Here is a 24,171-nt window from a genome sequence, read left to right on the forward strand (position 1 = left end):
TTATTCCAGCTTAATTCTTGGCTTGTCAGATGCAAGTCTACACTGTGAAAACAAGTGTTTTTCATAAATAAGAATGTCAGGAATATCCAGAAGAGGTGAGAGATGGGTAGATGTAAAGATGGAAGAGGGAGAGAAATATTTGACTGAATTGTGATTAATTTCGTATTGAGCTTTACAAATAAATAGATGTACAATGAGCTATGTATAGAAAAATATATTCTAAAAATAATCTAATTACAGATTTTGTGCATGTATGGTAAGAAATCTATCAATACTCCCTCTCAAGTTGGCGGATGGACGTCCGTAATGCCCAACTTGCGCGAAAAATGATGAAAAAGTTCATGTCCCAAAGCTTTGGTGAAGATATCGGCGACTTGCTCATTGGAAGAAGTGTGTACAACTTGGAGGAGGCCCGAGCGAATTTTGTCATGAATAATATGGCAATCAATCTCAATGTGTTTGATACGCTCATGAAACATAGAATAGTGGGCAATATATAGTGCAGATTGATTGTCACAATGTAGAGTGAATGGCTCGGGATGAAAGATACTAAGATCAGTAAGAAATTGTTTTAACCAAGTGAGTTCACAGGTTGTGACGGCCATAGCTCGATATTTAGCTTCAGCGGAAGAGCGAGCAACTGTATTCTGCTTCTTGGTGCGCCATGAGATCGGACTGGTGCCTCACTGAATAAAGTAGCCGGTGGTGGAGCGGCGGGTGGTGGGACAACTGGCCCAATCAGAATCTGTATAAGCTGTAACATGTGTACTGTTGGATGAAGGAAAGAAGATGCCTTGGCTGGGGCAACCTTTGATGTAGTGGAGAACTCTTGGTAGCTGCAGTCATATGGGGGACCCGAGGAGTATGCATGAATTGACTGAGTGTGTTGACTGCATAAACAATGTCTAGTCTGGTGATTGTCAGATAGATGAGACGGCTAACAAGACGACGGTAAAGGCCAGGATCAGGGAGAAGGTTATTATCTTGAGTATTAAGCTTCAAATGTTGCTCCATAGGACAAAAAGCAGTCTGTGCATCAAGTTGTCCACTATTAGAGAGAATGTCGAGAACATATTTGAGCTGATTAAGAAAGATGCCTTCGGGAGAGCGAGCAACTTCGAGTCCAAGAAAGTACTTTAAGGAACCAAGGTCCTTTATCTTGAAGTGAGTGGAGAAAATTTTCTTAAAAAGCTCAATTTGAGAGATGTCGTTACCAGTAACCAGGATGTCATCAACGTAAACGAGGACAAGAGTTATGCTGGTGGAAGTGATGAGAGTGAACAAAGAATGATCCGCCTGAGACTGATGAAAACCTGCATCAAGAAGCATAGAGGTTAATTTAAAAAACCAGTTTCGGGAAGCTTGTTTAAGGCCATAGAGGGATTTTCTGAGGCGATAGACACGGGTCTCCCCTTGAGGACAATATCCAGGTGGTGGTGTCATGTTGACTTCTTCATCAAGATCGCTGTGCAAGAAGGCATTGTTGACGTCAAGCTGATGAATAATCCAATTTTTGATAGATGTAACTGCTAGTAAGTAGCGGACTGTGGTCATTTTGGCGACCGGAGCAAAAGTCTCATGGTAGTCAAGTCCTTCAACCTGAGTGTGTCCTTTGGCAACGAGCTGAGCTTTGTACCTCTCGATGGATCCGTCGGCTTTGAGTTTTGTCTTGAAAACCCATTTGCACCCAATGAGTTTCTTACCAAGAGGAAAAGGCTCAAGGGTCTAGGTGGAATTATCCTCTAAAGCACGAAGCTCAGCAGACATTGCCTCGCGCCAGTGGGAGTGACGGATAGCATCAGAATAGCATGGAGGGTCAGTACAGGAGGTAAGAGCAGTCAAATAAGTAATATGTGAGGGAGAAAAATGGGAATATGAAAGAAAAACAGACAAAGGGTGAGCAGTACCTGAAGCCGGTGAAGCAGGTGTAGATGTCGTGGGCTCCGCATGTAAGGTGGGACAGATATAATCATGAAGGTAGACAGGTCGAGAAATGGTGCGGCGAGGGTGATGAGCTGGTGGAGATGTGTTTGATAAGGTTGTGGAGGTCGATGAATTAGGAGAGTCAGGGGAGTCAGGAAGGTTAGAAGAGGTCGGGGAATCAGGAGAAGGAGACATAAAGGGTTCAGTAATAGGAAGAGGAATGATGTGAGCGGGAAGGTAAGGAGTGTCAGGAAGATCTTAGAAAGGGAATATTAGTTCATGGAAGGTGACATCTCGAGAGTAGAAGACGGATTGAGTATTGAGGTTGTAAAGCTTGTAAGTTTTATGTGTGCTTGGGTAGCGAAGAAAGACACATTTAGTGGCCCGGGGAGAAAATTTGTCGCGGTGAGCGCTGAGAGTTTGTGTATAACAAAGATATCCGAATACCCGAAGATGATCATAGTTTGAAGGTTTATTGAACAGAATTTCAAAAGGTGATTTATTTTGGAGAGTGCGACTAGGGGTGCAGTTGATGAGGTAGGCTGCGGTGAGGACACAATCACCCCAAAAAGGTAGAGGTAAGTGTGCTTAAAAACGAAGACTACGGGCAACATTTAGAAGGTGCCAGTGTTTACGCTCCGCAACGCCATTTTGTTGAGGAGTTTCCACACAGGTACGTTCATGAATGATGCCGTGATTGTGTATGTATGTTTGAAATTGATGGGAAAGAAATTCTTGTCCATTATCTGTTCTAATAATTTTGACTGTGGTATTAAACTGATTGTGGACAAGATCGAAGAAGTGCGTTAAATGGGTGTAAGCCTCAGATTTAAAATGCATAAGATATACCCATGTGGTGCGAGAAAAATCATCAACAATTGTGAGAAAATAATGAGCTCCACATAAAGATGTGGTGTGATAACCACCCCAAATATTACAAAAGATACGATTAAAACGCGAATCACTTTTATTGGCATAATTGAAAAAAATGTAATCTTGTATGCTTAGAATGAGCACAAACATCACATTCAGAAAAAGTATAAGGAGAATTAAAAATACTGGGAATAATGAAACTGGAGGGATGTCCTAGATGTTGATGCTATAGGGTCTTATTAGCAGTAGATTGAGCAACAAAAATGATGGGAGGATTGGGACGGTACACGTAGAGCCCGTTGCATAGTCACCCGCTCCAATCGGCTTCATCGATTGAGGGTCCTGAAATAAAAAAGTGTTAGAGGAAAAAGAGATAACACAAGAATTATGAAGGAAAACTTAAGAAACTGAGAGTAAATTGAAGGACAAAAGTGGAACATAGAAAACGTGTTTTAATTTGAGAGAAGGGGAGAGAATACAAGAACCCAGCCCTTCAGCTGAGATATCTTGTCCTTTTGGAAGCCGAATGTGGTGAGGGGAGGCAATGGGCTTCAAATCGGTAAAAGCATCGCGTTGGTGGCAGATGTGGTGGCTTGCACCACTGTCCACCACCCAATGGAGGCACCGATTGAAGGAGAAATCAGATGGTGAGAAGAGGTTACCAGCAAAATTTGTAAGATCATTCGAAATTTGTGGGGTGTTGTTGTTGGCCATAGCAGAATGAGTTGATCTTTTTAGGCTCTGATACCATGTCAAGATGGAAGAGGGAGAGAAATATTTGACTAAATTGTGATTACTTTCGTATTTAGCTTTACAAATAAATAGATGCACAATGAGCTATGTATGGAAAAATATATTCTAAAAATAATTTAATTATAGATTTTGTGCAAGTCTTGATTTTGTGCATGTATGATAAGTAATCTGTCAATAGTAGAGATGCGTAGATATCTTATCAAATATATTTAAATCCATCCATATAGCTAAGATGGGTAGAGATACGTGGGTATCTTATCAATACCATCAAATATACTTAAATCCATCTATATAGCTATTTATAATGCCTTATTTTATATATCATTTCCTGTACTTGTACCTGATTGGCGGCAATGAACGTATGGATCTAACACATTGTTAGGATTTCTTAATCACTGTGATTTTAGAGATAGGACCCATAATTTGGATGGTCAAGATAAGTACATCAGTGCCACCTGTGAGGACAATTCCCACCGTTTTTAAGTAGGGGAAGGAATCTATCCCTCTTTTTAGCCTTTCTTTAGCTAACAAGAGTATGAATTAGCATGGAGACGGATAATGTAATGTCCATCGCCCCAAATGAATAATCAGAAATTAGTATAATGATAAAATGTACCCCAAACATAGTAGAGTACATCCAATTAACGGTTGGGATTTTCATCCAAACCTTGTATTAGGTAGAACAAACCTTTCATCATGTGGGCCAGAATGCATTTTGTATTGAATTTTTTTGAAAATAATTTTCTTATTTATTATAGAACTTTATTAATTTTCATAATATTAGCTTGTGAATTTCGTCAAGATTATGTGCTAGTCACTTGTTAAACTACTGTTTTTTTTTTTCCCTCCAAAATTTGAAATAACTAAGGTATTAGAATAAATAAAATTATATGTGCGAAATTATCCAAGCTGTCCATCTATTTTAAGGCATGATCCCAAAAAAAAGTAGAAGATTAAAAGCTCGAGCGGACGACACCACAGGAAGTAGTGGTGAGAAACCCTATCTTAGATCCCACTGTTATGTTTATTTGCCATCCAACCTATTGATTGATAAGGTCACGTAGAGCTCCACGAAATAATAACAAAAATATCAGGTGGCTGCAAAACTTGTGTGTAACCTCGTAGAGGTTTTCAGCCGTCGGCATTTAATCCTCACCGTTTATTGTGGTGTGGTCTACTTGAGCATTCCATCTGCCCGATTTCTGCGCTCATCATCTATAAAATGATTTGTAGAATGGATGGACGGCGTGGATATAAAACAAACATCACGGCGGGCTCCATAGCAGCCAATCCCCGCCCTGTCCTAACAGGAACTGAAGAAACTAATGGACGTGGATTTCTCATGATATCTCGGTGGGCCACGTAGCTTCCAATCTCAGGAACTTTTCCTGTGGGCGGGGGCGCACGCAACTCGCGTTCCAGCTGGGTGTCATTAGCAGGACGCAGATTTCCTGCGAAAGGCTCCTGCGCTGGGAACCAGGTGGGGCCCACCGTGATGTTTGTATGGAATCCGCCCTGTCCATCCGTTTTGTGAGCTCATTTTAGGCTATGAGACCAAAATCGAGCGGGATCCACGATTCAAGTGGGCCATGTGTCCAAATGAAATGGGCCTTAAATATGCACTGAATAAGCCCAAAATCTAATGAAAAATAAGGCAAGATATATATAATAATGTTCCCAAATTTGGTGGACCATACTATCCCAAAACATTCATCCATGGGCAGTAACTATGGGCTTATTGCTGAAATTTCAGCCCACCCACAATTTAATATTGCTGGAAATTCAAAAATTAATAAATTTATATATTTATTTTAGTTCCTGGTGACCCATACATGTCACAGGAGGGGTCCATCAGATGAAGGGAGTGGATTTAACACATAAATCAGATAAGCAGCAGCCCAATGGGTTAGGCGTCCCGTGGTGGGCAGCCCTATGGGCCTAGGTATTCAGCCCCAACAACTCATCCAATGGGCCTCAATTGAATGCTACTGAAGGGGAGGATGATCAAGTCCCCTATGGACCCCACATGGATGAACGGTGGGATATAAAATACATTAAGGTGGGCCCACAAAGTGGCCTGGACGGCCAGCCAAGGCTGGACGCCCCAGCATGGGCATCCCAGCTTGGTCGGCCACTCCAGGCCGCGCACCACGGACAACACAGGGGCTTGTTGGCCTTGAAAATTCACAGGATAGTCCTTCCATGGGTACTAGGCCATACTTACATAAAATTTCATGATTTTTGGATACTTATAAGTATTTTAATTAATTTAAAGAAAATAGTCTGTCTAGAAAATCTGTCTGACCTGAACGTCCTAACGTGGTGAGCCGGTCCAGCCCTTGTCACGGTGTTCACAGGGGTACGTTGGCCTCAAAAATTAATAGGTGGGTCCTACCATGGGTGGCCACACTTCCACAAAATTTAAAATTTTTTTGAAATAGGAAAATTGGTAGGTGGGTCCTACCATGGGTGGGTCACACCTCCACATTTTCTACCCACCTGAGAATTGGGTACAGTTCATTTTTGGCCTCATGTCCAAAAATGAACTCAAAAAACGTATGGATGGAGAGGATTTCTCAAATTCATCACAGTGGGCCCCACCTGGTTCCCAGCGCAGGAACTTCCTGGGAAAGGCTTTCGCAGGAAATTCGTGTAACACGGGAACGGATCGGCTACTCCCCCTGCCATCAGCCAATGGCTGATGGTCGGTGCTCTGTGGGCCCAACCATGATGTATGTGTTTCATCCATGCCGTCCATCTAGTTTTCCAGATAATTTTATGGTATGGGACCAAAAAGTAGATATATCACTATCTCAAGTGGGCCACATTACAGGAAACAGTGTTGAATGAGCGTCGACCATTGAAAACCTTTTCGAGGCCTTAAAAGTTTTGGATCAAGCTGATCTTTATTTTTTCCCTGGGCCTGTATGACCTAATAAACAGATTGAATGTCAAATAAACAGTACAGCTGGCCTTAGGAGGATTTTAATGATGGATATCCAATCATTATTTTTTTCCTATGGTGTGGTCCACCTGAGATTTATATCCCTCTATTATTTGGGATCAAGCACTAAAATGATCTGTAAAAATGGATGAACGGAATGAATGAAACACATACATCATGGAGAGGCCCACAGAGCAACGACCACCAGCCACCGGGCTGGTGGCAGGGGGAGTAGCCAATCCGTTTCCCATAAGCACGTTACACGTGGCATTTTAGACTGCTTGTATTTAAGCTGGCCGAGAGCATTGTGGATCACAGCCGTTGGCAAGACAACTGATATTAGCAGTGTGGATCATACCCGTTGGCGAGATAGCTGATATTCTTCTCCCAAAAACAGACTGATTGAACCATCACCACCATCCCGCTGGTGTCTGTCAGATGAACGGCTGAAAATAAATTGGCCAGCAGTTCAAACTAGGCTATATCTAACGATCAAGATCATCCGATAGTTGTAATTTTCGAGCTTTGTGCTCTCCAAAATGGGGTCCGCTATTTGGAAGGTCCGATCGCTGTAATTGATGATCCAAAATATCCAATTGGCCCACCAATTCAAATTCAATACCAGGAGACCATTTCAAGCGAACCCATATCTTCGTATCCTAAAATCTCCCATAACTTCTCTGTCATCGAACATCGACAACGGTGAAAACAATGACGCACACAACATGTTCGACAAAATGCTCCAGCCACATCTCAAATCATGGAATGCTAAGATCACAGGCTGCTGTATCAATGCCAACTACGGCGAAGCTCTGTCCCTCTTTTGTCGAATGCAGCATGCGGGCATCAGGCCTGACCACTACTCGTTGCCTGCTCTCCTCAAATCATGCGCTGCTCTTTCGGCAATTGAATTGGGGAGAGCATTTCATGGCTGCGTTGTTAAGGAAGGGCATGAATTGGATGTACCCGTCCATAAGGTGCTCATGAACATGTATGCGAAATGCGAGGCTTTATATGATTCCCACCGGCTGTTTGATGAAATGGGCCACCAGGATCCTGTCATGTGGAACATACTTATATCTGGATACGGGCAGTCGCAATTACACATGGAGGCTATGGGACTGTTCTATTCGATGCACGTATGTGAGGAGCCTAAGCCCAACGCCATTACAATCGCAATTATACTTCCAGTCTGCGCGAGATTGAAAGCTTTGAAATTTGGCATGAGTATCCATGCTTATGCAATTAAAGGTGTGTTGGAATCACAAACTCTTGTAGGAAATGCACTGGTTTCAATGTATGCGAAATGTGGTAGCATTTGGGATGATGCCCATGGTGTCTTTAATCAGATAGTCTGTCGGGACATTGTCTCGTGGAATGCCATGATTGCGGGGTATGCCGAAAATGGGTTGTCTACGGAAGCATTTGGGCTTCTCCATCAAATGCTCTTGGCAGATTTCAAGCCTAATTATGCCACAATTGTGAATATTCTACCCCTTTGTGCGTTTTTGGGAGATGACTGCTGTGGAAAAGAGATCCATAGCTACATTCTACGGTTTGGATTTGATTCAGAGGTTTCAGTATGTAATGCTCTCATGACGTTTTACTCGAGGATCGGACACATGGAAGAGGCCGAATTTGTCTTTAGAAATTTTGGCTCGAAAGATCTAGTTTCATGGTATACAGTCATTGTGGGATATGCCATGAATGGTTGGGTCTTTAAAGCATTAGATTTGTTTCATGAATTGCTCTCGACTGGCCTGAAACCTGATTCAGTCACTCTCATCAGTGTACTTCTTGTCTGCAGCCAATTACGTGATGTAAAGGAGGGTAAAAAGATACACGAGTATGTTCTCAGGCACCCAAGACTATGTGATGATACAGCTGTAGGAAATGCTTTGATAAGTTTCCATGCGAAATGTGGTGAATTAGAAGATGCATTTGGGACGTTTGGGTCGATGCAGAAGAGAGATTTGATATCATGGAATGCGATGCTTACTGCTTGTGCGGAGAGCAGACGTTGGGAGAAAGTTGTCGACCATCTACAAAATGTCGTGTTTTAAATTTCAAGGACGAAATTTTTATTAGGTGGGGAGAGCTGTAAGACCTGTATCCTAATTTGTACTGTTCCGTCAACTCCCGCGATCCTCCCCGACGAATTCCGGCAACCTGCGACGTATAATTGATATTTACGCGCGACCCTAAGTCGTAACCTGTAGATCTGAGTCGATTTAATCTGAGACTTATATCATTCCGACCGCACCGTCGTTGCGGTTCTAACGCCACGTCTTGCGCATCGATTCGATATCCTGGCCAAAAGATGTGGGCCGATATTTATTTCGAAGAAAACACCGCGCGTTTGCAATCCTAAGAGAATCTCTACAAAATGTCCCATCAATCAATCACTCAAATCAATCAATCAATCAATGCTTTCTTTCTCCCCAAGTCAAGCAACCACCAAGTCAACTCTCTCTCACCCTCTCTCTTACACACTCATACATGTCAAGTACACCATTACCTCACCCATCACTCACATCCATCACCCATCTCTCACTCTCTCTCCTTACAACCCTCTCTCTCTCTCTCTCATTTCTCAACATACTTTCCAAGCAAGGGAAGAGAGTGCACGTTTAAGCCATTTCAAGAGAGAAAAGAGTGAGTTGTGTGGCCCACTTCTCACTCCAAAAACCTTCATCCTAGCCATTCATTTCTCATCTTCCACCATCAAAGTGAGACACAAGGAGATCGGCTTGTCAACGGATTAAGAAGATCGAATGGTGGGTGCTTTATAGGCTAGATTGTCATGTTTTTATAATGGGCCAAGTGAGGCCTACCGATTGATGTTATGGATCTCACTTTGGACCCTAGGTGTGGCCGATGACCCACCTTGATTCTCATGATCACTCCATGATGGGGCCATTCTTCATGGACCCCATCATGATGTTTATCTTCCTTGCATAAATAGAGGTTATCTAAACCTTCCATTTTAGTGGAGAAGGAATCTCCATCGTTGATCTTTAATTTGGTGGGCCCACATGTATTGGGACTCGATGTATGATTGAATGCTTAAAAAGGAGGGCCCATAGTACCGGGGTCCCTCCATCACACGTGTCCCTCTCTCTTTCACTCTCTCTTTCATTTTTTTCTATTGTATGTGATGATATGGCCATGTGGCCCACTCGGATGGACCCCACCATGAAGCATGTATTTCATCCAAGCCGTCTGTAGGTGGAGCCACTTTATATATGTGTTGTATCCACACCATCCACCATTTGGTGGCCCACCTAAGCAGGGCCCACGTTAAACATGTGTCTGCCCAAACTGTCCAGCGTCCAGGGATGTTGGACGTGAAAGGAGAACAAAAATATTAGCTTGGTTCAAGCTTTGGGGTGGGCTGCTCATGCAGGCCCCACCTTGACGTATCGATCCCATCCACGCCATCCATCCCATTTCCCAAATCATTTTAGGCGTTGAGCCAAAAAATGAAGCTGATCTGATTTTCTGGTGGGCCATAGTATAGCAAACAGCGTCTTGACCGTTGAAATACCCCCTGATGTTTCTATACACCAAAAAAATATTGGATATTGGGCTTGTTTGGTCTATCTTGAGCCATGGAATCCAATGGGTGGAGTGGATCCACTTGATGCGGGCCCCACTTATAAAAAACTACAGAAACTCCATTTTTCAAAAAAATAAAATAAAATAAGGCAGCCACAGCTGCTGACCGTCAGAGGACACGCCAACAGCGTCCTTCTACATGTAACGGCAGGCCAGGGACCACGGGTCCCAACCGTGGGCCCCACGTGAGGTGTGTGGGACATCAACATCGTGCAATTGGTGGCCCCCTTTCTGGCCGGTGGCCCCTCCAAAAATCAATCATATACGTAACTCAAGTGGCCCACATCATAGGGAACAGTGGGTTTGAAGGACTGCCATTGAAATCTTTTTGGGTGTCCCAGAAGCTTTGGATCCATTATGAAATTTGTTTTTTTCTTTTTCATTCAGGTCCGTGTGACCTTGTCAACAGTTGGATGACAAACAAATGTTATGGTGGGCCCCACGTGGGACCCACAATGATGTATGTGTTAACCAGCATGGTGCATGTGTTTTGTCACCACCGTCCACACCACTGGATGGTGGGACCTCCCACGTGATGTGTTTTATAAATGCCATCCATCTGTTTGATGGTGGGACCCACTGCCATATGATGACAGCAAGTGCCGTGAGTCCTACTACTAAATAATATATTATATACTATATAATATATTCATGGTGGTGGGCTCTACGTGGTACCCACCTTTGCCTTCCTAAGTGTAGCCAGGTGCCTGTGCAGCAATCCTCTAGCTGCTCCTTTGTTGGCAGCAGGCTCCACATTGATGTATATCGACACCATCCACTATTTGAACATGTGGGCAGATTATTTACCTTGATGTATTTTTATGGTACATCTGTGAGGCCCACTTTGATGTCTTTTGTGGCTCATTTGTAAGATCCACCTTGATGTACTTTGTGGCCCATCCATCGGGCCCACTTTGATGTATTTTGTGGCCCAATCGAGAGGCCCACTTTGATATACATGTGACTCATCATGATGTATCTTTGACCCATGAGCGGGGCCCACCTGTTGCGTGTTTTGAGGCCCAGGTACAGGGCCCACCTGTTATGTATCTGAGGCCCGTGTGATGAGGCCCATTGTGATGTATTAGGGCCCATGGGTTGAGGCCCATTGTGATATATTTTCGGCCCGTTTGGTAAAGCCCATTGTGATGCATTTGGAGCTCATGGGTAGAGGCCCATTATGATATATATGAGGCCCATTGTGATGTATGCAAGGCCCCTGGGTTATGGCTCATTGCAATGTATGTAAGGCCCAATTGGTGTGGCCTATTTTATATATATATATATATATATATATATATATATATATATATATATATATATATATATATATATATATAAGGCCGATGGGTTGAGGCTCATTGTGATGTATTAGGGCCGTGGGTTGAGGCCCATTGTGATGTATTCAAAGTCCGTTATTGAGGCCCACCTTGATGTGTATGAGGCCTGTTATTGAGGCCCACCTTGATGTGTATGAGGCCTGTTATTGAGGCCTACCGTGATGTGTATGAGGCCCATTATTGAGGCCCACCTTGACATATATGAGGACCATATGATGAGGCCTATTTGATATATTTGAGGCCTATGGGTCGAGGCCCAATAAGATGTATATAAGGTCTATTGCATTGTGTGATTCTACCATGGGTTATGTAATGACATTTATGGTGGGCCATGCCTTGGGAGCAATGTTAGTTTAATGTCTACATTGTAAGAATGATGTTGGTTAAATGTCCATATTATAACTCTCCCTAGGGCCCATTGATAGGCCCATACTTGTTGTGTGTAGGCCATCAAGGCCCATCTTCATTGTGAGGATAGTTCATCACCATATAAAATGCTTAGTATAACTCCATGATTCATGCCCATACGCATCATATGTATGCCTGATATGAAAATGTTTGATCATAGCATACGCCATTGGGCAGACTATTTACGGGACTCCTTATGAGACGGAGTGCCCACATTATCGCGACGTACGCGCAGGATTGCTGCATGACTGAATAGTGTGACTCATGCATCTCACATATATGTGACTTGATCATTGTACGCCCTAGCGACATCAGGGCCGTGGCCTCCACAGGTACATCGTGGATGGCTAAATGGGACACCAAAAATACTTGGTTCTAGCATTGTGGGCACTTAGGATGTCCTTGGGTGAAAATTCTAGAATCTTCGAGACCAGGAGGTGCCCCAACGTCTAGACAGAGTGAAACATGAGTGTCCGAGTGCCGAATACCAGTAGGTCGCGTCTCCCACTGTGTCGTGGTCGGTTGGGAGGGGGTGTAGCCTTATCCGCCCGAGTGAGGGGGCTATAAGTTAGGCTGAGTATGACCAGCTCGTAAATAGGTCCGCTATCGACGAGCTGAGTAGGTATTGGCAGACTGCTAGCTAGGCGATAGTGAGGTCTCTTCCACTCGCTGGGCTGTACGGATATGGAGGCGGCAATCGGTGTGGAGTGTAATAGACCCTGGTGATCTTCCCAGAGAGCAACCGTACTGATATGTGGACTTACTGAGCAGAATTGCATATCCATTCATTCATTCACTATCCACTCGGGTTGGTGGTGCATAACTATTTGTTACATGTACCTTCGCGTGATCAAGATTTCAGTTGGGCGTACGACTAACCTGAGCTCAGGAGTTTACCACATTGAGTCTGCCTATCCAAATTTAGGTATGAGACTGGTTTGGATAGAAGTTCTTATGGTGGACCTCATAGCTTGCGATACTACGTACTATCATCCCGACTTCACATTCCAGAATGGTCATTTCATTCGCACCACATATTACATTACATCCGCAGTACTTAACATTTTGAGTTACTATGTTTTTACACTTATATGGCCTAGACGGACTTAACAGGATTTGCATATTGTATTGCATCATCGGCATCTGATATTTGGCTTCAACATTTGCATAGCCGATCCGTATTGCGTATTCTGTTATTGAATGATTCATGGACTTGCCAGTATATTCCCGCTTACTCTAATATCGTATGATTCATGATCTTGTTAGTTTTTTGCTTATCCCGATGATGTATAATTTATGTGCTTTATTATATACTTGGCACTTACCTTACACACACTTTCACCACCCTCTAAGCTTTCTATAAGCTTATGCACAATAGATGCGTGCAGGTGGTGTTAGGTTGCAGTAGCGTTGAGCTTGGAGTGTGCAGCTGTCCTTTGGAGCTTTGATTTCGATATGTGTGTTTCCCTTTCAGTATTGTATTCAAATGATTATATTAGTGGTTATGTGATGATGATGTTGCTTTTATGATTTAGGTATACTTGTGGTTATGCTTCTTATGAGACAAAAGTGCATTGGAAAATCCTCCTTGTAGGATCTTAGGATCGGAACCTGGCGTATGGACGCTGGGAGTCGAAAATGGGGTACTACAGAGGCTGTCGGCACCAGGTTCGGCGATCGGGATTCCTGTGAATCCGATTTTTGAGTTTGGGGTGTGACACAAAGGAAAGGAATTAGACCAGATTCTATCACCATCTTAAGCATTCTTTGTTTATTTGCTTTATTGAGCATGATGGTGGTTAAAGAAGTTCATGGTTACTCCGTTAGGGCAGGTTTAATAAATGAATTGACGGTTGGAAATGCGATACTTGATGCGTATGTGAAATGTGGGAGCATTGACTATGCATTCAAAACATTCGAGAGCTTGTCAGGAAAAAATGTTGTAACGGGAAATGTGATGATTGCAGGGTATGTGAGTCATGGGTGTTGTCAGGAGGATACAGAAATGATCTTCAACCGGATGCAAGATAGAGATCTCACCACATGGAATCTAATGGTTTAGGTTTATGCCCAAAGCGATTGCAGTGATTAAGCTCTTAATCTGTTCTGTGAATTACAGATTCAAGCGATGAGACCTGATGTGATGAGTCTGATGAGCATTCTTCTGGACTGTACCCGTTTGGTTTTGGCGCACCTGCTGAGGCCGTGTCATTATTATGCAATCAGAGCCTGCTTGGACGAAGTTTGCTTGGAAGGAGCACTGGTTGATGCATACTCAAAATGTGGAAGTATAAACAATGCTTACAAGCTCTTCCAAATGAGTCCCCAAAAGGATCTAGTCATGTTCACGGCCATGATCGGTGGGTATGCAATGCATGGTATGGGCGAGGAGGCACTCAGGGTCTTCTCTCAAATGCTGGAATCTGATATAAAGCCAGATCACGTCATCATGACTGTTGTTTTAGCAGCCTGCAGTCATGCTGGCCTTATTGATGAAGGGTGGAGGCATTTTAATTCCATGGATGATATTCATGACATTAAACCCACCATGGAGCACTACTCCTGTATGGTCGACCTTCTTGCCCGAACAAGGCGGCTGAAGGATGCATATGCTTTTATAACCAACATGCCAGTTGAAGCCAATGCAAACGTTTGGGGGACATTGCTCGGAGCTTGTTAAGACCCACCATGAGGTGGGCCTTGGGCGGCTAGCAGCGAACCGCTTGCTCAAAGTTGAGGTTGGGAACATTGGGAACTATGTGGTGATGTCAAATATATATGCAGCAGACAGTAGATGGGATGGCGTTGAGGAAGTGAGGAGATTGATGAAGACGAAAGAATTGAAAAAGCCAGCTGGCTGCAATTGGATTGAGGTGGACATGAGGCGACATATATTTGTAGCTGCGGATTTATCTCATCCACTAAGACCTGCTATCTACAGCACCCTGAGAACTTTGGATCAGCAAATTAAAGAGCCGCTGGTGTAAATGAATTGATCTTGAAAAAAAGCCATGCAAGTGCATTGTAAGATCACTCTATGCAGATTTAAGAAGAGATTACCGACGGCTTCTATGTAGTCGTTGCAAAGATAATCAGTTGCCAGTTGAGGGTATCTGAGATTTTAATTCATTTGGTCTTGGCAATGGGCATACTACAGTCACAGAGATCGAAGAGAAACATGAAGTTGCAAGGCTGTTTTCTGCTGCATTGGGATAGAGAAACATACATAGGTGCTTCCTCCATTAAATATGTTCCAGGCAGTGGATAAAGATTTAAGGCAATGTTCAGCAAAGCACTCATCATTTAGCAAAGTCTGTTTACTGTCATGCATTCAACTCACGGAGGAAATGTAGATCGAATGGGAAAATATTTAAGTTTCTCGCTCTAAATTTGACTTAGAAATAGTTCTTACATTCTCTTGAGCAACCGAAAGGTACATTTTGTTCAATTTGAAATGTTTCACTCTTCTTTCTTAGAACTGAAGTATATGATCCATGACCTGATGATAGGTTGGGTCCTCAGTTTGTACACGTGGGCCCCATGGTCTAGACTGTTTATACAATGGCCACCTTGGATGGAGCATGTCCCAAATATCTCCTTAAGAGAACAATCTAATTAGTTTTCTATGTGAAATCCAAAAACCTTTGATTAATGGCCCGAATATACACCACCATCATCACCCAAGCCTTGTACCAATTAATTGGGGTCGGCTTCATGAATCCAATAATGCCATTCCACTCCATCTAGGGGACCTGAAATAAATAAATAAATATATATATATATATATATATATATATATATATATATATATATATATATATATATATATATATATATATATATATATATATATAAATAAATATATAGCAATAACCCATATTCAATGGAGAAATGAAAAATATTAGATGGCTGTGTGGGAGAGTTTTTGGGCATGGCCGTGATGGGGCTGTCATATCGACAGCCCAGGTCACCAAACCATGGGGCCAAACTCACGCTGAGTATCAGATGGGGGAGGATCATATTAATTCTCTTAATAGTATATCGTCCGTGCATATCTTTTATCTATATTATATAAAGCATTTGGTAGTTTTAGACATTTTTTTATTTTAGAAACGTTAGTTATTAGAAGGTTAAACAGTCATTAAAAATGTAACTGCTTGGAAAGAGAGTTTATATTTTATCGCACACGGCCCTATGAATCCATTTTCTTTCACTTCTTTTAATCTGTGTAGCCCTTACTGACCTCCTCTTCTCTACTTGTAGACCCCATGAAGCATTTAATCGGGGAGGCCGTATGACAAAGGCTTTATGGGAACTACCTTGATAACCATGTGACATCCATTGTGAACATCTGTTGAAATCTTGTAGGCCACAACAAAGGAAATAGTATAGATGGGTCGCTAACCTCTCTCTCTCTCTCTCTGCATGTGTCATTGCACTCATCGCTCCCTCCCTCTCTCTCTCTCTCTCTCTCTCTACCCCTCTATGCTCATAATGCCTCTTCTTTTTCTCTCTACTACCTCCTCACTCCATGTGTGTCGCATCTTGCCATACCACAACTCTTAATATCAGACAATATCTTATATTGAGATGCTTGGAGAAGTTCCAAAGGGTTCTTCTGACTATGATGAAAAACAGTTGGTATTTTTTTTGAAAATTTCCCACGGTTTAAAAGAGATTGAGTCAAACATCAGGAAAAAGCTGTGATTGATCTATTTTCTTAATTTTAAGTTACTGTTTTATGCCATGCGTTTTTTAATTGAATCATACACTACCATGTACAGCGTGGACGTATTTCCATATCAGGAATCATCTTTTCCTGCATGATGTTACATCCTTCGGTGTCATTGTCCAACTTTATCAGCATCTCAGCTTTGCAGGAATCATCTTGGATTTACATACAGCTCTCCAGACCATCCAAATCGTGGGTCTCATCATGGATGTAGGATATCTCTAAATTCACACTGATCAAGCAAATCCCAGCCATCCAATTAATTTCTATAAAATGAATGTTAAACCTATAATAGTGACTCATTGATAGTTATCTCCTCACTGCAACTTCTCTCTGATACTTCATCCACATTGGATCAGCGATTTGCAGTCTGGACTGGGCGGTTGAAGAGTAAACACCATTTTTTAAATGTTGCAAAGGTAGCATAGGAGGCCAGCTAGGAAAGGCTAGAGAATGGAGAGATGAACCTTGATGCCGATACAATTCTCTGAGCCCTCTTCAAATGTTTATAAATCAAGTTCAACTTTCAGAACAATAAATGCATCATTGGCAGTGCCCAATCCATGCTTCTCTACAAAGGCATGTTTTTCCACACTTGCCCTCCAATGATACCCACGAACATGCACGTCTCTGTTTCGTTTCAGTCAAACAAAGGGTGGACCCCGCCATGAAGTTCACCTGGAGAAGCAAAACTGAAGCTCGTCCACTTATCAGATGGGTTAGCCTGACCACTGTAATCGATGGATGACAAACAGCAGTCTGGCTCAACGTGTAGGTGTGGCCCACCAAATGAGCGGACTGACCTGATTTGCTGGACACGCGACCTTCACGGTGAGGCCCACCTTTTGCATAAGTCGGTTTTCAGGAAAGGAGGAGGCTACATGCCAATACTGACCCCCGTAGTGTGCCCCGGGGAAAGGTTGTATGGTTTGTACAACGGGGGCCCACGATTCAAGGAACAAACAGTGTTATGATGGATCTGTGGATGGCCCGTGTACCAAAAGCTCCCAAGATTGGAAAGCACCCATGCAATATTTATAAATGCCAAACTACAAGTATGCCCCTATGTGGGTAACGAGGGAAATACAGCAAATATATAAACTACACTCAACTAACTGGATATGCCGGGACATTGGCTTCCGATACTCGTCTGGATTGAGCCAGCTTTGTGGATTATTGCATAGTCCTGGTCAACCAAACATCTCGTTTAACCAGGTCAGTTTTTTTTGTTTTTTTTTGGGGATCCCCTCTCAGTATGTTTTGCTGCTTTTTCAAGGTTGTTCATTGGCTTTTTGTAACTTTTTTTTTTCTCTTTAATACAAATTCGGTTAAATCCTCAAAAAAAATGGGGGAAAAAAGGGTTCGATGATTACACTATCGAAGGCTGTGATTTGATGCAACTTGAATCGCAATTGCAAGTTCAATAGTGAGGAAAAAACCAAATTCTTAATTACTTTACAACTGGAAGGACAATCTAGATTCATTTATCTCCAATTCTTTAACCTTGAATCCCAAGGCAATAATCAAAATGACTAGGAAAACCTAGCTTTGAGTAAAGATAAATAGCAACAATGGTTGTGGGAGAACATTATGTTCCTCGATAGGGTGGAATGCTTGAATGGATTCATGTAGCTGACCCCAAATTAGTTGGGATAAGCACTTGGATGATGATGATTATGGGAGAACATATACAACCATCTAGTAAATACTGGAGAGCACCTATTCCCTCCCTCCTAAAGATAATTAGCAACAATGGTTGTGGGAGAACACATACAACCATCTAGTAAATAGGTCACCCCATTCCCTCCCTCTGAAGACAATTAGCACCAATGGTTGTTGGAGAACACATACAACCATCTAGTAAATAGAGATCACCCATTCCCTCCCTCCCTCTATAGATTCAGTAACAATGGCAGTGGGAGAATACATAAAACCATCTAGTATATACTAGAGAACACCCATTCCCTCCCTCCTGAAGATAATTCAGCAATGGTTGTGGGAGAGGCACACACCCATCTAGTAAATACTAGAGGTCACCCATTCCCTCCCTCCCTCCAAGTTTACTTAGCAATAATGTTTGTGGAAGAACACATACAACCATCTAGTAAAGACTAGAGATTACCCATTCCCTCGCTCCCTCTGAAGATAATTGGCAACAATGGTAGTGGGAGAACACATACAACAATCTAGTAGATACTAGAGATCACCCTCGTTTCCACTCGGTCACATACAACCATCTAGTAAATACTAGAGATCACCCTCCTCACTCCCACTCCCTCATTCCATTATCTAAACTAAAAACACTTGAAACAAAAGCAGAATACAAATCAAATTCAACCTACCATGTTCGTGAATCATGGGTCCACATGTGCGATACATAATCTCTTGCATGGCACATATGTGAAGGGCCTGACTGCACTTGGTATTCACAATAAGGAACTAGCCATCAAATTGAAGTTTAATTCCTTTAAAATCGAATTCTAATGTAACATAACTGCTACTTGGAGACTGGTCCTCATGTCAATTATTGAGGCAATTGCAATTTGTTTATTTCTGCTTTATTGACCTAATAATTGCAATTCGATTCAATTGTGTATCCAAACGTGTAGAATGATAGGACTGTTGAATCCATGTATGAATAATATATAGATAGCTTCATACATAAATTGCACGAATAGGCAGATAGCTTCATGCATGAATTGCCCGTATTTGGCTGAAGCTCCACTCCTGAATTCTTAGTTGCATGTGTGATGTCGCAATTCAAATCTCCCATTATCACTCATATGAGAACTCACTCCAAGTTATCTGAGAGGAGTGTTACTACCCTGTGGTGCCAAAATATCTCTTTTCTACATGTGACACTTATGTGGGTTGAGAGTGTTGATCACCATGTGGATGGGACATACACTGAAATATAATGGGCTTGGACAGTGGTAGCCACCCAAAAGTTAGCCTGGAAAGGGGACAATTTGGCTGAAAAGAAGAGCAACAGGTGCATTCAATGTGAAAAGCTCACAACTGGATGGTTACACAAAGTTACATGTAATAATTAGTTGCTGCGGTCTATAAACAATTATTCATTGCAAATTGCAATCTACCTATCAACTACTGTCCATTTCTCCTTGAGATCCAAGATGTTACAAAGCTGCAAGATCCATCTTAGATGACAATCAAGTCTTAAATCTTCTCAAGGCTCAATGAAAGTGGCCAGTAGACCATACACAAGATCATGGTCTACCATCCATACATGCCTTATCATTGCTCATACACAGAAAAAAATTACATTCTTCCATGCACGCATACATGTGTCTAATGCATGCAGGTCACACTACAAGCGTGATGTGTATGAATGTACGTAAATATGTACATGCATGAGTCTGAGCTCACATGCATATAGAAGAACTCCTGTATTATTTATGGATTAGATATGTGGAGGGTATCATCATAAAGCAGAATCACAGCAACAGAGAACCTACCTATCAAAGAATGAAAAGTAAGGAGGAAAAAAGTCTAGAACATAGATGCAGAAATAGCAGAAGTCTTATACATTTTTCATGTAAGATAACAACATTGCTTTCCTATAAAAGCTGTGGAAAACATGTACAAGGAATAACTAAGAATTGCAGGAGCTATTGCAGCAATGCAGCATTCGTACCTTTGTATGCGAGGCGTGAATTGGGATACCCTGTTCATCTTTCAGCAAGTCAGAATGTCCTGCAGCAGGCCTGAAAGGACGGAATTTTACTATCACACACAAAACTGCTGGATTTCATTTGTATGCTTTTTTCACATGCCCAGACGTTGGGACCATACTCTACAAAGGTGTGTAATATATATACAGCAAAATGTTCCTGCAAATTTCTCAATAAAACCGTTTTTGTTTTCTGCAAAAAGCATTTATGTCACCTATCGATTCTGCAGAAATGCTCATCAATACCACGCAAGCATAATCCCAATCCAATTCAAGATCAAGAGAGCTATCTCAATGAATGCAGTGAAAGCCATGACAAATCCCTAACCAAATCCCAAACAAAACCAAGCAGACAACTGCATCAATTGCGAGAACCATCCGAACGTGACGCCACCACATCCTACGAGCTTGCTGTTGCCCTCTAATCCTCGTTGAGCTCGAACTCTTTTGCAACGAAATTGAAGATACGCTACCTTGGTTTGATTCAGGAGCTACATCAATCTTGATTCCCCTATCTGTAGATTTCCTATGATCCTCTGAAATGACGTCTCTAGTTTCAGCTAACCTATCTTTCATCTTCTTCTTTTCATGCTTACTAGGCTTCCCTAGCAGTGGTGCTTTTGTAGATGCTGCTGCTTCTGAGTTGCCCATCTGGTTGTTGAACTGGGAGGGGCTAAGCTGATGTGCAGGCCTCTCAGCCATCCAATCTGCAGGTTCTGATCGGGATACATTCTCCAATGAGGATATCAAACGTCGGATGATGGGCACCAGTTGTTCTTCTAAGCAGATGGGGTTCGAACCAGCTAAATTACTCCTCGAACCGTTCTTCACCACCTTCTTAAACCCATCCCTGACATGTTCTAGAAACCGGAGGACCCCTGAATTTCCAAGAACTTCATCTGCAATTGTGAAATAAACATATCCATCTTCCATTAGAAACCCATAAGTCCTTTGCCCGACCGTTTCGAAATACCAGATGTGAAAAGGTGGGGTTCTCTCTAAGCAAACTGCAACCAGTGCCTCGATTTCTTGATCTCCTCCACTGTAAGCGTAAAGAACCCTGTTTCCCTTGGCAACACAGCAATAATAAACTATATTTTGAATGGAACCCATCTGCATAAAGTCTTATCAAATCTCAAAATTGTCAAGAACTGCCTGTTGTTTCTATGCCTGGGGCTTAAAAATCAAACAAACTCACAAGTCATTCCCGATTGAAGGGTTCTCAAATCAATGGAAACATATTGCCAATCTCTGGTTCTGAGGTTTCAGTATCATCCAAATCCATCCTCCGTTTCTGATTCCAGGTCTTCAAGATTTGCTGAATTGTGACCTTTTCTGCTAAACAGAGTCTCAGATCCTTGTAAAGGCGTCATATGATACTACCTTTAGGGTTTCAAAATCAGCTCTGATGAAGCGAAATTCATAGGCTACTTCTGCAATAAATATTCAAAAACAAAAAAAAAAAAGAAAAAAAAAAAAGAAGAGAGAGAGAGAGAGAGAGAGAGATCAGAAAATCGATCCAAATACACAACCCATTTGCTTCCTAGGTGCTAGTGTTTTGAAAGGAGGAAGCAGCGACTGCTAAATGTAAACACCAAAGTTGGTAATCAAGTACTAACTCCATCCACATGGCATGCATTGATGAAATCATAACTACTCATCCCACACCATCTGAATGATCCTAACCATCAACCAGAGGACTTTTGCCTATTGAAAACCAATCGTTGAGTGGGAATTTTCCTAGCTGACCATTTTTACACATCCAGAGTTCTGAAACTGGAGGTTAAGATTACCCTACCAGGATCATCCACAATAAGGCGACATAGATGCAGGGTCCAGATCTTGTACATGTTTACCACATGTACAGATATTGAATAATTGATAACTTCTATGATAATAATAGCAATCAATCTTGTTTAAAAAAACTGGCAAAATCCAAATGAATTCTACAGGGTGCATTTGGTTGCAACAAATATCATGATATTTCATGATTAATCACTCTAATTTGGTGCAACCAAACACACCCGGAGCCAATGTTTTCAAATCTGCCAAAAAACTCAAAATAATAATAATAATAATCGGGTGGGACTCCCCCTGGCACAAACAAAAAGAAAATCAAATGCAACCTAAACAGACCCAAACAAAAATTTAGTTCTCAGGGTTTCCAAATCAAGAGAAATCAACAGTTCATCTGCTTGGGGGTTCTATACCCAGCAATACTCAACTGTTGGGGTTCAAAAATCTAAAGAAACCCCACCAAAATTTAAGCTGCCAGGGTTTCAAAATCACGTCAAAATTCAACTGCTAGTGTTTGCGATTCCAGACAGCTTCAACTGCTTGGGTTTCAGAATCTGAAGAAATCCAACAAATTCCCACTGCTAGGGTTCAAACATCTAAATGAAAATATTGTTTTGATACGGTTTCTAACATGAGAAAACCCAATAAAAGCCCTAAAAATTGCTCGATCAGCAATTTAAAATGTGAAAAAAAAAAAAAAAAAAAAAAACCAACAAAATTCCACGTCAGGGAAAAGAGAAACCAATAAATAAATCAATAAATAAAGATTCCCATATTAGGGAGTCGAAACCTGAAAAAAAAAATTAACAAAGATCAACTGCTACGGTTTCCAAATCTGCCCAAGAAGCCCATCGAAATTCTCCGTTTAGAGATTCAAAATCTAATAAAACCCCAACAAAATACAACTGACAGAGTTTTCAGATCTACCCAAAAGTACCCATGAAAATTCCTGTTACAGGAATTCCGACTTTGAAAAGAAGAACACATCAAAGTTCAACTGCTAGTGCTTCCAAATCTGCCATCGAAATCTGATGAAAAGTCAACAAAGAAAGCCCTAGATCTGAAATAAATGACATTCCAAATTAGGGTTAGGGTTTTAAAAGAACGATCTGACATAAACCCAACAAAACCCTAAAATCAAATTTCAAAAATCCATTCAGAAACAAAGAAAGAATTAAAAATAGAAAGAGAAGCATCGAAAAGCATTTGGAAAAAAGAAAGATCTTGATCGCTCACCTAAGATTCTTCATCTCTCTCTCTCTCTCAGAGGAGGAGAAACGAGAAGGAGGTTTCTTCAACTTGCATTGGTCAATACCTGGTCGCAATGAAATTTCCGTGGGAAAGATAAATTCAAAAACGCATTTTTATATTTATTAAATAAAAAGAAGAAATATGAAATTACAAAAAAGCGCCTATTCCGATTCCTCCACCCGTTCTACACGCGGAGTGCGATCCGGTGGCACCGGTACCACAGTAATCTATGGTGCCATCGGGAAGAAGTGGGGCCCATGAGATTTTTTCACCACATCATACCCGTTCATCAGATTCATAGAATCATGTTACCACCACGAATAAAAATATGACTCAAACAGAATCTCAGGTGGACCACAGAAGAAGGGGGCGTTTGCCTTGTTGTGTATTGAAATTCAGCCCGTCCAGAGACTTCATCCAGGAAAAGAATCAGGCTGTTCTGAGGCTCAGGTGGGCCCCAGAGAGAATAAGGGTGATCGTTCCCTCCCAAATCGTTCCGTTTTCTGTGGCCCGCTATAGTTTTGAATCGAGCCGACTTTCAGCAACTTGGGAAAAACCATCCGATGGACGAGTTGGATGTGATACATAACTCACGTGGGGCCCACATCTGCCCCGGACCACCGTAACTCCGTAATCCTACAGTTGTACTGGCGCCCCTGGACCGGAATCCTGTGCAACGCTCGCTTTACGCAGCGCCTAAACACCCAAGCTGTTTAGGGCCAGCATATTGTCTATGTGAAATCAACTCCGTTTATCAGCTAATAACCCTTATTTTCACCGTACATATAAAATATCAGCCCGATGGAAGACTTAGATGGGCCATATTAATAGGAAGAATGTA

At 42.0% G+C, this 24,171-nt stretch overlaps 1 protein-coding gene and 1 pseudogene across 2 annotated transcripts; one reads left to right on the forward strand and one right to left on the reverse strand.

Annotated features, from left to right (window-relative positions):
- Positions 1-6,766: 6,766 nt before the first annotated feature.
- Positions 6,767-15,309, forward strand: LOC131244078 (putative pentatricopeptide repeat-containing protein At5g08490; annotated as a pseudogene).
- A 4,778-nt stretch (positions 15,310-20,087) lies between these two features.
- Positions 20,088-23,437, reverse strand: LOC131242739 (phytolongin Phyl1.1-like). 2 transcript variants are annotated; one of them, XM_058241574.1, is made up of 2 exons: positions 23,316-23,437; positions 20,088-21,715 (listed from the first exon to the last, which is right to left on the reverse strand). In XM_058241574.1, the coding sequence occupies exon 2, from the start codon at positions 21,399-21,401 to the stop codon at positions 20,574-20,576; it is 828 nt and encodes a 275-aa protein (XP_058097557.1). In that variant the 5' UTR covers positions 21,402-21,715; positions 23,316-23,437; the 3' UTR covers positions 20,088-20,573. The 2 variants fall into 2 exon arrangements, with proteins under 2 accessions (XP_058097557.1, XP_058097558.1); XM_058241575.1 differs by having other exon boundaries at positions 20,088-21,712; positions 23,316-23,392.
- Between the last annotated feature and the right edge of the window lie 734 nt (positions 23,438-24,171).

Source organism: Magnolia sinica, chromosome 4 (assembly GCF_029962835.1).
Source record: "Magnolia sinica isolate HGM2019 chromosome 4, MsV1, whole genome shotgun sequence".
In the NCBI taxonomy this organism is placed as follows: domain Eukaryota; kingdom Viridiplantae; phylum Streptophyta; class Magnoliopsida; order Magnoliales; family Magnoliaceae; genus Magnolia; species Magnolia sinica.